This window comes from Mycteria americana, chromosome 11, assembly GCF_035582795.1.
Source record: "Mycteria americana isolate JAX WOST 10 ecotype Jacksonville Zoo and Gardens chromosome 11, USCA_MyAme_1.0, whole genome shotgun sequence".
Lineage (NCBI taxonomy): Eukaryota > Metazoa > Chordata > Aves > Ciconiiformes > Ciconiidae > Mycteria > Mycteria americana.
Genome location: NC_134375.1, coordinates 24,022,136 through 24,039,065, shown reverse-complemented (window position 1 = coordinate 24,039,065; position 16,930 = coordinate 24,022,136). Strand labels below are relative to the sequence as shown.

General features: G+C 49.6%; 1 protein-coding gene across 5 annotated transcripts in view; it reads left to right on the top strand.

The window, feature by feature from the left end:
* FLNB (filamin B) overlaps window positions 1–16,930 on the top strand; it is a 74,047-nt gene that overhangs the window by 32,632 nt on the left and 24,485 nt on the right. For all 5 annotated transcript variants that reach the window (XM_075514170.1, XM_075514173.1, XM_075514171.1 and 2 more), the window contains exons 8-25: window positions 1,309–1,506; window positions 3,211–3,348; window positions 4,553–4,679; window positions 5,236–5,372; window positions 5,743–5,936; window positions 6,286–6,399; window positions 6,949–7,092; window positions 7,442–7,565; window positions 7,823–7,983; window positions 8,529–8,619; window positions 8,872–9,041; window positions 11,235–11,352; window positions 12,063–12,325; window positions 12,947–13,544; window positions 13,774–13,947; window positions 14,371–14,533; window positions 14,919–15,079; window positions 16,224–16,391. In XM_075514170.1, coding sequence (XP_075370285.1) covers window positions 1,309–1,506; window positions 3,211–3,348; window positions 4,553–4,679; window positions 5,236–5,372; window positions 5,743–5,936; window positions 6,286–6,399; window positions 6,949–7,092; window positions 7,442–7,565; window positions 7,823–7,983; window positions 8,529–8,619; window positions 8,872–9,041; window positions 11,235–11,352; window positions 12,063–12,325; window positions 12,947–13,544; window positions 13,774–13,947; window positions 14,371–14,533; window positions 14,919–15,079; window positions 16,224–16,391 — 3,243 coding nt within the window. The remainder of the gene's footprint in view (window positions 1–1,308; window positions 1,507–3,210; window positions 3,349–4,552; window positions 4,680–5,235; window positions 5,373–5,742; window positions 5,937–6,285; window positions 6,400–6,948; window positions 7,093–7,441; window positions 7,566–7,822; window positions 7,984–8,528; window positions 8,620–8,871; window positions 9,042–11,234; window positions 11,353–12,062; window positions 12,326–12,946; window positions 13,545–13,773; window positions 13,948–14,370; window positions 14,534–14,918; window positions 15,080–16,223; window positions 16,392–16,930) is intronic.

The window sequence follows — 16,930 nt, the reverse complement described above, 5'->3', positions numbered from 1 at the left end:
GAGCGAGCGAGCGGCTGGGGGGGCTGAGTTGCCAGCTGGGGCTCAACCACGACACTCAGACGTGAGGAGAACCTAAGCCTTGGAGGAATAAACAAACTGAAAAGTGGATGAGGATTTGCAGCCCCGTCACGTTCAGAGGTGAACTAATAGCCAGGCTGCTCTGGAGGCTTCAGCCGTGCATGAAACGTTTGAAGTACGGAGCTGAGCTGGGGCAGGAGGGTGCTAAGCATTACCCAGAGATTTGCCATGAACTTGCTGAATGGCAGCAGGCAAGTTCCTGGATGGTTTCTTCACCCAACTCATTTATACAGGAACACAAACTGCCCACCTCTGAAGGATGAACAGCGATGTATGGACGTAAAGGATGTAAACGCTTCATGTGTTCTGTATTTAGCTTTACAGAAAGAACCTGCTGCAGTGCTACTTTGAGTTCATACTTCAATGACGAACTGGTTTCAACCACTATTGTAATTATTAGAGGGCTCCTATCTTCATTAGGGCGTCTCCATCACGTGCCTTGTTGCCTGCTATTAGGGCAATGCTGTAGCCTAGAGGAATGAGTCAATAAGATGCTACAAATGCTAATTCATTTAGAACAATGCAAAACTACTTAGGGCAGCTACTTCGAGTATTTAAACACTGAAATATGCTGAGTAGCAAATTTTAAATTGCCTTCTGCCTGAGGGCGCTTAGAAATAAAATTAAATGTGGTTATAGTGAGGGGAAGTGTTATGTTCCAGCCTCTAATTGGGAGAGGGAGTGGTCTGAATCATGTAAAGACACGTCTGGCCTCTGAAAGTGTCTGGAAAACTGTTTTGTTGCATGATGAGTTGGATAAAATGGGAGAGGAGCAGGTGTCTGCACAAAAGTGAATTCGTGTAGTCGGGCAGAGAAGGATCCTTGTCCAGACCAGCACGCGCTTTGTCCGAGCTCTTAATCTAAACAGCTTCAAAGCTTGAGAGGTTGAACTGACTGGTAAAGTTGTGGGCCAGTCTGTGACAGAGGTGCCGCGGGGCGGCAGCAATAGGGTAGGCAGGCTGTACGTGTTCAGCGCTATACTGCTGTTGTGAAACCCCGTGGACGGAGCAGCCGAGCCCTTTGATGGCTTCGTGGAGATGCCACCGTCCTGTCTTGCCCCCTCCCCGCTTGAATGTCTGGTTGCTGTCAGCAGAAGCTGAACGTTTAGGCTGTGCCTAGACAGGGTAGCAGAGGACGGCCGGCTGAGCCCAGGCAGCCGGCTGTGGTCCTAAACGCGGTGCGTGTTGCTGTGCGGCAGCCGAGGCTCAGCTGGGCTTGTTTCCTTTGCAGGCGCTGGTGTGGGCGACGTGACCGTGGAAGTGGAGGATCCTCAGGGGAGAAGCCTTGCTGAAGTTGTAGTAGAAGACAAAGGCAACCAAGTCTACCGTTGCACCTACAAACCTGTTCAAGCTGGTCCTCACATTGTCAAAGTGACTTTTGCTGGAGAGGCAATTCCCAAAACTCCGTGCACTGTTCTCGTCGGAGAGGGTATGCTTTTTAAAAATGCACCTAAATGTAGATGGCCGCTTTTCTCCTTGGATGTGATCGTAGAGTATGCTTGAATCTTGCCTTGGACGTTCTCTGTACCTTTCAACGTCTTGGGCCTGATTCAGTGGGTCACCTGGGTATTCGCAGGGTAAAACAGTGCTCTCTAACAGTAATACGGCTTTTGTCGCTAGAGTTTCCTTTCTGCCTAGACCTCCAAACGTTAAGCTGCCCTTTGTATTTTTTTGAAGTGTTTTATGCAGCTATGCAGAGTCTTGCTGTTTTCCACCTTTGTTCCTCAAATGACTATATTTACCGTTTTCCTCCTTAACTGACACCTAACTGGCTTTCTGTTCCATCCTTACGTGCTCCTACGCTTTTAGATCTCTGCTCATCTCTCCTGAGCTACCCTCCATTTGTGGAATTTTGGACTTCACTGCTAATGGCTTCGTAGTTGGTAAGAGGCGTGCAGGATGCTCCGTCACGTTTGCTTTTCGTAAGCTTCTAGCCTGCAGCTTGTCTCGGCCAAAAGGGTTTTTGGTTTTGTAGGGGTTGGGGAAGAAAGTCGCAAGTGAACTGAAGCGGTGCGTGAGCCAGTCGGTGAAACTGGCTTAACCACAGGCTGCCTGTCTCAGTCGTGTAAGGGCTCCGCGAGCCGTTCCCGCTCCCGCGTGCTCCCACCGAGTGTTCAGAGCTAGCAGATGGCATGCGATCTTCGCTTACACCGTCCGGCGTAGGGCGCGGAGCGATGTTGGCTGCCGCGGGGGTGAGGGTAAAACTTGAAAGCTATTGAAACGAGTAAAAACCTAACGAACTGCTTGGCAGACTTGTGCTCCTGCTGTAAGCACGGCGTATTTTGGGGAAATGCATGTTGGGTTTACACCGCTGGGAAGCTGTGATTTATTTGTAAGTCTCTTCAAACCCTTCAGGTCTCTGGAGTCGAAGACCGCGTGGTAGCTGGGATTGTGTAACGAAAACTGTTCATAAGTGCACGTTACTTATTTATGTAGCCACTCTGCAGGCCTGGAGAAGCACTTGGAGTAAAGGGGTCAGGCAAAAGCTTGAGCTCAGCCATACGTAACCTACTGCCCCTACCCGCGGCTGCTTCGGTCTGCAGAGGGCTCGATGGCTTTACTTCTGAAAGCGTGAACTGCGACGAGCAGGGGGTTTTGGCGTGACATCTCTTAAGGAAGCACGTGCAGAACTTGGCTTTGCAATAGCGGTTATTCCAGTCATGTGCTTCTGAAAGAACAGCACAATGGCACTGTTCACTGGGGCTTATCTGCAGAGGGAGACTGCGCCCCGTGCTGCAGGGTGCCTCTCAACGCAAAAGGCATCGAGAAGATTGTGCCTAGTGCGGCGAATATCTGTACGTGACAGCAGTGTAAAAGCTTTGTATTGATAACCGGCATCAAATTGGAAAGCAACAAGGCTTCAGTGTTTGCTTTTAATTCTAAAAAATGGCCCTTGTAGGGGGTCAGCGTTGCCTGGCTGCACCGAACGCTGCTGCCCAAAAGCCGTGGGATGTAGACAACGGCTGGGCAGACTCCTGTCTGCCTGCCTTAATGCTATAACGTTGAAACTTGTGCTGAAAGCTAAGCTGTGGTTGCCCTGAGTCAACATTAAACTAAAGGTTGTTCCAGGCTGGCTAGGCTACGGGCATGTTGAGAATCAAAGACGGCATTGAAATCTGAAATTCCCTTGCAGCCTGCAATCCGAACGCGTGTCGTGCCACTGGCAGAGGTCTGCAGCCCAAGGGCGTCCGCATGAGGGAAACGGCTGACTTCAAGGTTGACACGAGAGCAGCGGGGAGCGGAGATCTCGGAGTGACTATAAAGGGACCGAGTAAGTGTTCGGGTGAATTTGTGCTGTGGGTGTGTTTTGGAGAATGGGGGGAAGTGGGGACTGTGAAAAGGAAGAGCAGTAAGGAGATGGTGGCCTGATGGAACTGATGGGATTTGTGTCACCATAAAAAGCCAAATTTCAGAACGGTTTTCTGGTACTCTGTGTCTGGTGTGACGGTTTCAATCTGCAGGGCTGGGTAAGATTACACCTGGTTTTCGGTGTCTCCATTTTAATGCATATCGGTTAGCAAAACTGAGAAGATCCACGCGCCTGCCTGCCGTGGCCTCCGTGCTTAATGGGTTCGCGTTGCGTCTTCATCTGATCTGTGGGAGCAAGTCACGCTCCGGGGGCTCTGGCAGGGTGGAAATCCTGCTCTCGTAAAGCTAGGAACGGCTCAGAGCAGTGCTCCTGGCCGTGCTGGATGCTCAGGCCCACGAGCAGGGGAGGAGAGGGTGGAGGGAACCTGCAGGCTGGCACGGAGACCGTCTGCCGGGATCCGTCCCCGGGTCCTTTGCTGCGGCCCTCCGCCTGGAGCGCGGCAGGCTGGGGCGACGGGAGCGCCGGCGGCCACCGGCTCGTGCAGCGGGCTCCTGAGGCTGCCAGCAGCGGTGGCTGCGCCGCCGCTGCCCGGGAGCTGCCGCGCTTGTGTTGTCCTTGCGAGCCGGTCACCTCCCCCCGGCTGGGACGGTATTAAAAGGTGCATTGTATTGCCGTCACCTCCTCCGCGCGCACAGCGCTCTGACTGTTTGGCTTAATGCGGTTGAGGCGGGGGGGAAGCAACAGACGTATCGATGTAAATTTTAGTGTGTTAAGCTTTTCTCCCTAAATTCTTCATCTTGAAGAAAATGAAAAGTAGGCATTCCCTGCATACTTGTGGTTGCAAAGTCTGACAAATGTTAAGCTTTTTTGTTTTAACATATGACATGCATCATACTGCAGACTAAGAAAATAAAACACAAGGGAACCTATTAAGTCTGGTAACTTAAAATACTTTCTGCTGTATTTCTTCTGGAAGTGTTTGCTGTCTTTGTCCTAGAGGGCAACTAGAACTAACTTCCCTTATAACCTGACCTTTTTTTTTTTTTTCTGGTAGAAGAAATTTATTCTTGCAAGCTAAATAAATACTAGAAAACATGAACTTGTCTGAGTAATTGAAGGCAGGATGGAAGCTGTTAAGTTTAATGCTGAACTGATCTTTCAACAGAGGGCTTGGAGGAGCTGGTGAAACAAAAAGGCTTTATGGACGGTGTATATGCATTTGAGTATTATCCAGCTACCCCAGGGAAGTACCTTGTCACGATTACGTGGGGTGGGCACAACATCCCAAAAAGGTGAGTTAGAAGTAGCTTTTTTGGAGTTTCTGTGCCCTTTGATGGGTTGTGTAGCTGGTGGGCTTTTAAAGCGACGCTGACCTCTGAAGAAGCTCTGAGGGGACAAAGTTAGGGGCAAGCTGTTGCTGTCACAGTTTATCTACAGCCTGGTTTAGGGCTGCAGTGGCTTATGTTGGGAAAGCTTTGGAGGGTGGTTCGCATCAGTCTTGCTAAACCCAAAACGATGAATACAAAAAACCAATAAAACTTGGTGGATCATGCAGCTTGGACTTCACTGCGAGTTTTTGAAGGGATCTGTTATTTTAGTGTCCAGGGCTACAGCAAGCAGCGCAAGCCGAGTGTTTGACACTCAGGATTTGTGATGCAAGATGTAAGCACGTGATGGGTTCGATGACCTCTCTGCGAGAAAGAGTGTCTGTTGGGCACCGTGCCACCACATGATACCATCTATTAATTTGGGAAATCCAATGTAAAGCCTCATTAAAATGCCTGGGGAAAAACATGGATGCCGTATTTGTCCTCACTTCTAATCCCATGCTTTGTTTTTCTCTTGTAGCCCCTTTGAAGTTCAAGTGGGTCACGAAGCGGGTCCTCAGAAAGTGCGAGCCTGGGGGCCAGGGCTGCACGAGGGGGTTGTGGGCAAATCGGCTGACTTCGTGGTAGAGTCCATTGGCACAGAAGTTGGCTCTCTTGGTACGTTACGTTACTTAGTTTGCCTGAAATACTTATACGTTGCAATGCTAGCAACGAACTCGTGAGAAACAATAGCTTTCCCAGCAGTAAAAGAACATGTCTGTGAGATGTTTTGGTGTAAACACAAACTTGTATCAGAGTATCAAACGCAAGTCCTAGACGCAGGAGCGTGTGTGATGGGGAGCGTTGATCTGTGGTTTTGTGGGATGGGATCCAGAAGGGATTGATGGATCATCTCCTATATTGCTGAAGAAGGGTGGTAGAAAGCATAAGGCATGGTTATGGTTAATAAAAAGCAGTTTGGGGAAGTGGTGTTAAATTAGCAGCCACCACAAATCTAACACGAGGAACCTACTTGTTCCTTTTTCAGGCTTTGCAATAGAAGGCCCTTCTCAGGCTAAAATTGAGTGTGATGACAAGAACGATGGCTCATGTGATGTGAAGTATTGGCCCAAAGAGCCTGGTGAATATGCTGTGCACATCATGTGCGACGACGAGGACATAAAAGACAGCCCTTACATGGCCTTCATCCGACCGGCTTCAGGAGACTTCAACCCGGATAAGGTGCTGTATAGGAGTTCACCCATGGCATAACTACGGTAGAGATGTTTCTGAAGGCTTCTGGTAACAGAGACTTGACTCTTAAGCTGCCTCGACTTAAAGCTCTGAATTTGCCATGCTCCAGCCAGATATTACGCGGCTTTTTCTAACAACAGTGTTGTGGTTTTGATTTAATGTAATGAAAACTTGCTGAATTAGTCCAAATTCTCAACTTTTACGCTAGCCTCTGCTTGTATCCCATGCTTCATGGGTTTTGTGGGAAGGGGAAAGTCTTTAGAAATAAATCGCTTGGTTTTACTTCTCTTTCTGAACTGCAAGCTAAGACTCTTGGGGTTTGGTTTTTTTTTTTTAGGTGAAGGCTTATGGCCCGGGCTTGGAGAGGACTGGCTGTATAGTGAACAATCCTGCTGAGTTCACAGTTGAAACCAAGGACGCTGGGAAAGCACCTCTGAAGATGTATGCACAGGTAAAAAGCCAAAGGCAGCTATGTGAAACTTCAGCAAAAGGGCTTTAATACTGTTGAGAAAAATGCCTTAAGTATTTCTACTCGCTTACACACCACTTAATTCTGGGCATGTATAATTCTCTCAAAGCTCTGTGCTTTGATCTGTGTAATGTAGTCAGGCAACAAACCTAACTCAAGAGAAGGTGACTTCTCCCTGGCGTATGACATCCATGGAATACATGGCTCTGCTTCCTAGCTTGGAGTCTCCTCAGCCAAGCAAGCTGTAATTTCCTGGAGCTGTCATTTGGAAGCACCCAAAGTGTCTCTCAGCCTGTGAATTTCAGGCGAGCTTGTTAAAATATGTGTTGTAGGATGGTGTTAGGAATGAGCAAGTGTTAGATGAGGAAGGCTTACAGGAGCGTAATTTGCATGTTTCTTCAGTATTTCTGAGCTGCAGTTCTGGGGGAAAAAAAAAAACCAAACCCACATTTTGGAACAGTCTTGGGCTGTTCAAACTATACAAAGTTTTTTAAAGTACCTGAACCTTCTGCTTGTATTACTGCTTTTTAGGATGGAGAAGGAAACCCTATCAATATCCAGATGAAGGGCAAGCCTGATGGCGTGTTTGCCTGTTCCTATGTGCCAGTTAAACCCATCAAACACACAATTTCTGTTGTCTGGGGAGGAGCCAACGTGCCCAATAGCCCATTTAGGGTAAGTACAGAGATGGATGTTACAAATTCTAGCCAAGTAGGACGTTCGTGCTCACAGCTACTTGTCATTACAACTAGGATGATAAAACCCTTCTGTGGACTTCAAGGAGGCGTGCCTTTCTGCTCCCTTTTTTTAGGAATCTATCCACTTGAAAAAAGCTTTCTGTTTTTACAAGCTCACCCGTCGGAGGTCTCGTGTCAGTCCAGCTGCAGCCTGGGGGAGTCGGGGCAATTCACTCTTACCTTGGTACTGTTTTCCCGTAGCCTCTGTCCAAGCAATGCTCCAACTTGACCGTGACCTCGAGCGTGACACACGTGTGTGATTCTGACCCTTGTGAATCCGTGTGTAGGTCCTTATAGGTCAAGGGAGTCATCCTCAGAAAGTGAAAGTGTTTGGACCTGGCGTGGAGAGAACTGGCCTGAAAGCGAACGAGCCAACCCACTTCACCGTTGACTGCACGGATGCAGGAGAAGGTAAAGGCAGGCTGGGCTCTTGCTGCGGTGTCAGAACCACGGGTCATGCAAGGGGGGGAATGATGTACTGTTTCGTGCTGGTTTTCCTTGTTTCATGGAAAAACCTTGGGAAGCAGAACATTGCAGGGCGTTATGATGTGATCCGTTACATCGGTTAACGCGGTGACTTGACCAGCACTGGAAATGGGAACGTGCTGGCGGTTTGGCTAGCAATGCCTGTACCGTCCAGTAGCAAAACGTCCCTTTGCTTTTCCTAGGTGATGTCAGTGTTGGAATTAAGTGTGATGCTCGTGTGGTCAGTGATGAGGAAGAAGACATAGATTTCGACATCATCCACAATGCCAACGATACGTTCACAGTGAAATATGCACCACCTGCCGCTGGGCGCTACACTATTAAAGTGCTTTTCGCAGGAGAGGTTTGTAATCCTCGTTTTTCAGCCTGATGTTTCTGGAGTCTGTTGATCTGCTCTTTGATCACCGAGCACATCCCAGTTTACAGCCGGCTCCTTCCATTTCAGCTCACGTGCACTTTGTCTGGTCGCCGTTTCTAAAAACGCTTTTGTAGCACTTGAAGGTACACAAATGAGAGGGCTTGGCTGGAGACGCCGAAGTTCAAGCATGTGATGTGTTGGGCTGGCATAAAGAGCGTGGTCTCAGGGATGGGGCAAAGCTGCTTTCTAAAGGACAGAAAACCTAAGTGACTCTCCAAGGAACCTGGGAATAAAAATAAGTTTACCTTAAAAAAGAAAAAAAAGGGAGAGGCCCCTGCAAACTGTCCACCTATTAACTTTGCCCTAGACTGTGCGTGATGCTACTCAGTAAGGCAGCGCAGAGCGTTTAAGTGAGGCAGAATTTTACTCAAGATGGTGCTGGAGTTAAAGCAGAAGTATCGTACAATGAGTATCTGTCTCGCTTTGGCTAGTGAAGAGTGACCCGGTTTAGAGCTGTGTTTCTGTTGCAGGAAATTCCTGCCAGCCCGTTCAGAGTTAAAGTGGACCCCTCGCACGATGCCAGCAAAGTGAAAGCTGAAGGACCTGGGCTGAGCAAAACTGGTGAGAGCTGGGTTGAGGTGGTGTGGCCAGTGCTGGACCACGAGGGGCTGTTGCGGGGTAGCCGCTGCCTGGCTGAGCATTGCCGGGGTGCAGTGGCGCAGTGCTGGGTACAGCGGGGCGGGGTGCCAGGCCATCGAGGACGACTGCGTCCCTTGGCGCTTTGCCTACCTGGGCTTTATAGGGACCGAATGCTCTTGGGAAGAGTTTCTGTACGCGAGCTCTGCATAAATTAGAATTAACATTTTTCTTCAGGCGTGGAAAATGGCAAGCCAACGCACTTCACTGTGTTCACCAAGGGAGCTGGAAAAGCGCTGGTGGATGTGCAGTTCAGCAGCCCAGCGCCGGGAGAGGCGGTGGCAGATCTGGATATCATTGACAACTATGACTATTCCCACACTGTGAGGTACACTCCAATACAGCAGGTAGGTCTGACTCCGGAGCAATACAAGAGCGAACGGCTCGTGTTGCCGCGGTGCCGTGACCTCCCTCCCCGCTACCCGTGCCCAGAGGAACGAGCAGATAAAACTTGCCAGGGTGTCCTGTCCCCCGGGATCCCTAAAGCCTGCAGGATAATTGGGATTGGAAAGCAGTAATGCGGTTTTCTAGGGTAGTTATTGATAGCTTGTCACTGTGTTCTTTTCGGGGAACAAGTGAGATACTGAAGCAGTAGCGCACGGCTCACGCTGTCGTTCCGCACCTTACCAGTCAAAGAGGAAAGGCGGGGAACCTTCCTGGGGTCTGAAACGGAGCCGGCTGCCGCACCAGCCGCTCCGGGCTGCCGCGGTCCCGCAAAGTCGGGGCTGGGCGTGCCGCCCCTCAGCAAGCTGCTGTCGTCAAAGGAGCTGTAGTGCAAACCGGAGCAGGGACAAAAAGCACAGCGTTTGGGCGATGGTGCGGCAGCTCCTCAGTAGGAAAGCGAAGGAGTCGGTGCTGAGGAGGGGAGCTGGGCTGCAGATTAAATGTGTCAAAGCGTTTGTCTGTATTTGAGGTTTGCCCTTGGGTTGGAAAAAAATTCAGTCTAACTCGTTTTGGTTCAGACACATGCTTCCTAGCAACACCATTAAAGAGCTGAAAGTGGAAGCTGCTAATAACTAGAAATGTTTTTCCTTGTGCTGTGCTTGTGTGTTTGTAAAGGGCCATTAAATGCCAGAATGCATGCATCTCATGTATTTCTGAAGACGTAGGTGCTGTAGTGCTGAGATGAAAGTGTTTTGCTGCTCTTGTTCTGAACAAACACATGAGCTACTCGGTCATCTGCAGCAGCTTCCTTGAACGTAGCTGTACGAAAGTGGACGGATCCGGAGGACTGTCGCCTTGCTTATCTGATAATGCTGGATTAGCATTCTTGGAAGCACCATAGAGCTAGCACTTGTTTTTGGATAAAGCAGTTGCATGATCTCAGGATGTGGCCGGCGTGCCTGTTTGGAGAAGCTTTTGCTTGTTCAGTCGGGGTTGGTATGCAGAAGGGAGCAAAGCCAACTGAACTCCGCACGTGTGTGTGTGAGCAGTACCAGATTGCGATGTTTCACGTGAAAAGCAGCGGTGAAACAAGCCAGGATGCCCAAACCAGGTTTCCCACTTGGGTCTCCCATCTGGAGGAGTACCTTGGGTCACGGAGGAGCTGTGGACCTACAGGAGATGCTCGCAGACAGCAGTGGCAGGAAAGCAATGGTTAAAAAGAGAAGATGAAAATGGAGTGCACAGTAATTAGAGTAGCCTTGTTGTCCCTCCAGGCTGCGAGCACGTAGGTCGTTCCTGGACCCTGTCTTTCTCGGGTTCGTAGGCAGTAGCGTACGAATGAGACTCTGGGCTCTGAAGAGTGGGGGAAGGAAGGACTGGGTGGTTAAATTCCTGAGGGGTCGCGTCAGCAGCAGAGGAGCCTTGGTTTAATGCTGTTTACTCAGCCTTATCGATCTCGCGGTGTTGCTACAGCTACCCGTGTGTGTGTTTTCTAAAAACAACCAAGAATAATCATGGAAGCTATTCACTAGCTTGCGTGAAACATCCATGATTATTTCACTTGGGAGCTGAACCGGCCAAGAAAGAAAAGTAAGCAAACAGTGAATATAGCTAAAATATGGACTGCGGTAGGAGAGAAATAAAAGGAGCACACATTGTGGGCTGGAGCTTGCCATGGCTGTGCGGTATTCCAGCCAAAATACACAAGAGCATTAATCTTTCTGACTTGTAGAGCTTAAAACTCTGGTATTTCAGATGCTGTAATAATACGGCCTCTTTGCAGGCTTGGCTTTGGCCTGGCCTCTCCGTGCGGTGGAAGGGGATACCTGGTCTGCAGCGCTGGGACATTCATTCAGCTGTCGGGTCTGAGCGCCGGGAGGGTGGGAGCCAGCCTGAGCCGGGGGCTTTGCCAGGCAGCTTGAATGTAGTCTAATGAAATGTTGGAAAGAACCGTCGTCTTCTCTCTTCCTGCATTAAATAAAAAACATTTAATACTTTGAAGGGCTGCAGTGGGATGAGAGCTTGAGAGTCCATAAAGCAGTAAGTTTGGCTGTGGTCAGCTAAAATGGATTAGGTGAAGTGCTTGCGTCCCGCTCGGATGTTAGTGCGTCTGTATGAAGTGAGGAACTGAGCTAACTTGTAAATTCTCCAACCAGGGTCCAATGAAGGTTTTGGTAACTTACGGTGGTGATCCTATCCCTAAAAGCCCTTTCACTGTGGGCGTTGCTGCTCCGCTAGACCTAAGCAAAGTTAAAGTCAATGGACTCGAAAACAGTAAGTACCTCCGGGCTGGGAGCCCCATAGCCTGCCTCTGAAGTCTCTCCTGAGCCTGGGCAATAGCCAACATGTCCTGCTGGAACAGAAGTGGGCAAAACAATCTTCTTTTTAGCTTGCTACAGTTGGGAATCAACCAGCTCCAACTTTATAGCTTGGCCACTCTGACTTAGCTGGTCCTCTTGAGGACTGCATTTCCATTCAGGGTTTTTTTTTTTTTTTGGCAAAGATTACGTAGCAATGTGGACAAAGCACGTGTTGGGGTTTAGTCCCCTGTGGTGAACAGAGCTGGACTCTTCACCAGGCTGGGCACCTGCTGCTGAAGTCTGGTTTCCTTGGAGCTAGATGGCTGTTTGTTCAAATATATGTAACCGCTACAGTGCAGAATGTCATTTAGGCAGTCTCTTTGTTTTCTAAAAGCAAAAGAACTTAGGGCTGCGAAATATTGTTGCCTCTGAAATGAGCCTCTGATCCTGTCAGGCCGGGTCTTAGAGGCTTGTTGAGCACTGTAGCTTTGCAGCTCCAGTTACCCAAAGCGCTTGTTTGGGCCTTTGTCTGGCTTGGCAGGTCTTCTCGCGTGCAGAGGGATGCAGGCTGAGCGGGGCTCTGCCGGTGCGTGCTCCCTCGGCGGTGTGTGCACGAGAGGTTTCTTGCAGCGCTGTCTGATGTTGAGTACTTAACGTAGTAATATGGGCGTTGTCTTTTTTCAGGAGTGGAAGTAGGGAAGGATCAGGAATTTGTCATTGACACCAAAGGAGCTGGTGGGCAAGGTAAACTGGATGTTAATATTTCCAGTCCTATGAGGAAAGCTGTGCCGTGCCTGGTGGAACCGGTTCTGGGTAAGGAGTGCAGCACTGCGAAATACATCCCAAGGGAAGAAGGACTGTACGTGGTGGATGTGAGTTACGATGGCAACCCGATCCCAGGGAGCCCCTATACCGTGGAGGCCACGCTGCCTCCCGACCCCTCCAAGGTGAGTGAATGGTTTAGGGCTGTAACAGCAGCTGATACCTGAAAACTGAGCTGTGGGCTATTGCATGAGACTTGGCTTGGTTTTGGCCAAACCAGACCTGGAAACATCCTTACTCAGAGCGCTGAGTCGTTCCTTTTGCAGGCTCCGTGACTCATGGAAGTCATTCCTGTAACGCTGTGTCTGAAAAAACGTTGAACTACTTAAGAATACCGCAAGCATCCTGCACGGTGTGGCAAATACAGGTCTTGCTCCTAATGTAATAGAAGGTGGCCTCATGAGCGTCTCGACTGTATTAATTGAGATGCTTCTTTCTAAGGAAATAGACTTCAAGAAAAACGTGTGTGCAGCCATCAAATATTTTAACGTTTCTACCTTTTATAACCCATGGCTATATAAAAACAGCTATGGTGAGAGTATGAAAATCCTCGCCTAGAAACCTCTTTGGAGGAGAGATACCAGCTTCACAGTGAAACTGGGAGGAGTGGCAAAGCAGACGTTGCTTTCTGTGTATTTTTAAGAGCTTGTTAATCGAGTCCCACGTACAAACAAGTCTAACTAGGCAGTCTGTGCTGGCAATAACATGAAAAAATGAGTTTAGCTCAACTGCATGTTGTCTTCTAGGTAAAAGCACATGGTCCAGGTCTTCGAGGGGGCCTCGTTGGAAAACCAGCCCAGTTCACGATAGATACCAAAGGGGCAGGAACTGGAGGTTTGGGTTTGACGGTAGAAGGCCCGTGTGAAGCTAAAATTGAATGCTCGGACAATGGCGATGGAACCTGCTCCGTCTCCTACCTGCCTACGAAGCCTGGAGAGTATTTCGTAAACATCCTCTTCGAAGAAGTTCACATTCCTGGTTCGCCGTTTAAGGCAGACATAGAAATGCCGTTTGACGTCTCTAAAGTCATCGCCACGGGCCCGGGTCTGGAACGTGGTAAAGTGGGTGAGGCAGGGCTGCTGAACGTCGACTGCACGGAAGCGGGTCCCGGGGACCTGCGGGTGGACATGGTGTCGGATGCTGGTTCCAAAGCCGAGGTCCAGATCGACGATAACAAAGACGGGACCTACGTTGTAACGTATGTGCCGCTCTCAGCTGGCGTGTACACGATCAAGATGAGATACGGAGGAGAGCAAGTGCCTAAATTCCCAGCCCGAGTGAAAGTGGAGCCAGCTGTGGACACAAGCAGAGTTAAAGTGTTTGGGCCAGGAGTGGAAGGAAAAGGTGAGAATAACTGTTGTTATCAGTTTGTAGGATGTGCGGTCCTTTATCCTGCACGGAGTATTCTGAGCATTACAGGTTGTAATGGCCTGGGGGGTGCTCATGGTGACCCTCGGACGGGGGTGTTTCGTTATGTTCCCAAACGAGTTGTTTATCATGCTGATTCGCAAAACGTTTTCTCATCGGAAATACATGCGGTTCTTGAAGTGACTTTTCAAAACGTATCCTGCAGATGTCTTCCGAGAAGCTACGGCCGAGTTCACTGTGGATGCTCGACCTCTAACGAAGGCTGGTGGCGACCACATCAGGACACAGATCACGAGCCCGTCCGGCTCCCCCGCAGACTGTCTCATCCAAGACAATGCCGATGGAACGTATTCAGTGGAGTACACGCCGTTTGAAAAGGGTAACCTCGGTGTTGGCTTTTGGGGGTTTTTTTTTGTTTGTTTGTTTGGGGGTTTTTTGGGGTTTTTTCACTCGAGAGGGGAAAACCAAGAGCAAGCAGCTCTTCTGACACTTTCGTTTGGCAAACTGCTGAGGTCTGCCAGTAACTTGTTGGCATCTTAGCAAGATTTTTGCCAGTAGAGAAGCTAATTCTGCCGGAAGTAACTCTATTTTAACTTGAATAACTGACTTTTATGGTAACTTGGCTTCAGAAGAACAGTGCGTAGATGGCATCTCGGTTATGAAACACTAGTGAAGTCTTGTGAAATACAGGAGGAAGCTCTTACCCATATACTGACATTTAAGTCTGTAGCATCTTGTAGATGCCATGTTAAGTGATGAGAATATTTAGGGAATTCAGGACACGTTTTACTGCTCTTAACAGGTCTGCACACAGTCAGCGTAACGTACGATGGCGTACCTGTGCCAAACAGTCCCTTCAGAGTGAACGTGGCGGAGGGCTGCCATCCATCGCGTGTGAAGGCACAAGGACCCGGACTCAAAGAAGCTTTCACAAATCAGCCAAACGCCTTTTCGGTTGTCACCAGGTAACTGGGCCTGCTTGATCCTTAAGGAGTATCTGAAGGAGGGAGGGGCGTAGCGGGCGGTGCGAGGCAGGATGCTAAACCCAGTACAAGTGTTTATAAGAAGGCCAAGCTGCGTCCGTCTGATTACTGCGTGTGCTGCCTCATCGCGTACTGAGCACTCTGCTCTCCAGAGATTAGGGGTCGACAGTGGTTGAGGGTAAAATCCTAGGAAAACGCGAGTGAGGTTATGCTGAACAGCTTTGCACACCAAAGCACGCTGAAGGCTGGACGTGAGAAGTCGGGTTACTGCGTTGCCGGTAAGGGTGAAAATGCAGCCAGAGCACGCGAAGGCTACGAAGCTGCTGTTAGAAGCAGGTAATTCTGACAGTGCGTTTCTGTCTTGCAGAGGGGCAGGAATTGGTGGCCTTGGAATAACTGTTGAAGGACCTTCAGAGTCTAAAATTAGCTGTAAAGATAACAAGGATGGGAGCTGCAGTGCCGAGTATGTTCCTTACGTTCCAGGAGACTACGATGTTAACATCACGTACGGGGGAGAGCATATTCCTGGTAAGAGCTCTTGCTCAGTGGCTTTCAGAAGAGGGAAGGTGTTGAGATAAGGACTCGGTGCCTCGGCTGCGTCTCACTCGTGCTGGGGGATGTCGCGGTTTTGACTTTCTGCTTTTCCTGGGAATTCAGGCAGAAACAGCGGTGGGGTTTGCTCCTCACACCTGGGGGGGAAGCGCGGAGCACTTTGTGCTGTGGTGCAGCGGTTTTGAGGAAGGGCTGCCGTCTCTTCTCGTTTCTGAAACAGCCTCCGTGGGGATGTGGAGGAGCCTCGTCCAGGCTGCAGCGCCCGCAGCGGGGAACAGGAGAGCGGGTAGAGATGGGTGGGACAGGGAAAGGGACGCTAGCCCTTGACAAATAACTGGTATTACACACAACTGGTGCGTAGTACATTAAGTCAAGAAAATAGCCCTTTGGTATGTGGATGCCTTCAAGAGTCTGTTCTGCAGTAAGATGGTCTAATGGATGAGCTTGTCACGAGGATGATATTAAACACCGCAAGTTTTGGTCGCTGCGGAAAGCATAGTAACTGTTTCCTAAACCGGATTACCTGTGTGTGCGTTTGCACTGGATTTTAAGCTGAAGTAAAGTAGGCTTAAGGAATGTTCCAGGTACATCTGGCATCCAGCAGTTCACATTTAAAAGAAGGATGTCTTGCTTGATACCAGGAATTAAATGCTCCTAAATGCCAGACACATTTTGCTGCAATGTTCGAGTTCTTGCATGCTGTCATGCAGCATACATCTACGTGTTCTTTCCTAGACGTTGTGAGTGAGCCGATTCTTTCCCGTTGGTCACATTTTATTTGTCAACATACTGAACTTGGTAAAATATGAAGGAAACAAGTGCCTGCGTGACGCTTCGTTTGCACTTCTGGTTTCTTTCATGCATTTTTTTTCTGAGGTGTGAGAAGCAGATGGATTGCAACTGAATTGTTGAGTAGACAGTGAAAATGTAGAAGCACCATCATTACGCTTCTGGCTTTTGCAGAAGCAGAGAAGTAGCGTGGAGGCTGTGGGGTTGTCGTTCCTGCCTGAGGTTGAGGGATAGTAATAAAAAAGCCCAAGGAAAAGTAGGGAAAAAGGCCTCTGGTTTCCTGTAACTGTTAACTCTGTGGTGTGTTAACACTTGCTGCGTTAACTTCCAGGCAGTCCTTTCAAGGTTCCTGTGAAGGATGTTGTGGATCCCAGCAAGGTGAAGATAGCAGGACCAGGTCTGGGAACAGCTGTTCGAGCCAAAATCCCCCAGTCCTTCACTGTAGACACCAGCAAGGCAGGGGTAGCACCCCTTGAGGTGGTGGTGGCAGGACCCAGAGGTAAGAACCCGCAGTACTCCGTCCGGCTGCGCCCCCATCTCTGCCTCTGGGTGGGTAACATGGTCCTGGCCCTGCTTGCAGAGGTGGTGATACCGCTCGAATGAGCATTTCCCTCTGTTCCTCTTCATCCGGCGCCTGCACCTTGACAGCTGACCCGAGTGTCGGGCTGTAAAGGGAGGAGAACTGCGTCCTACGTAGTGCTGCTTTGGGCAGTGCTTCGATGGCTTTATCCTGATCTTCAGAGCTGGGAGAAGTGACATGAGTAACCATCACTGGTGAACAATTGTGGCTTAGATTTAGACATCAAAAAATACGTCCCGAGTCTTACATGTGAATGGTGACTTGGGAAACCTGCGTTGCTGGGTTGCAGGAGCCCCCAAAGCATGGTGGAACCCCTCGGTGGTCCCCAGAGAGCAGCAAGGCCCTCAGGCGACAGCGTTTGCGATGTTTGCGTTAGCCTAGGAGGCTGTGTCTCGCTGGCACGGTGTCTCAGCAGCGAGTCCCTTTTGGCTGCGAGGCTCGCCTTGCTAGGAGGCGAG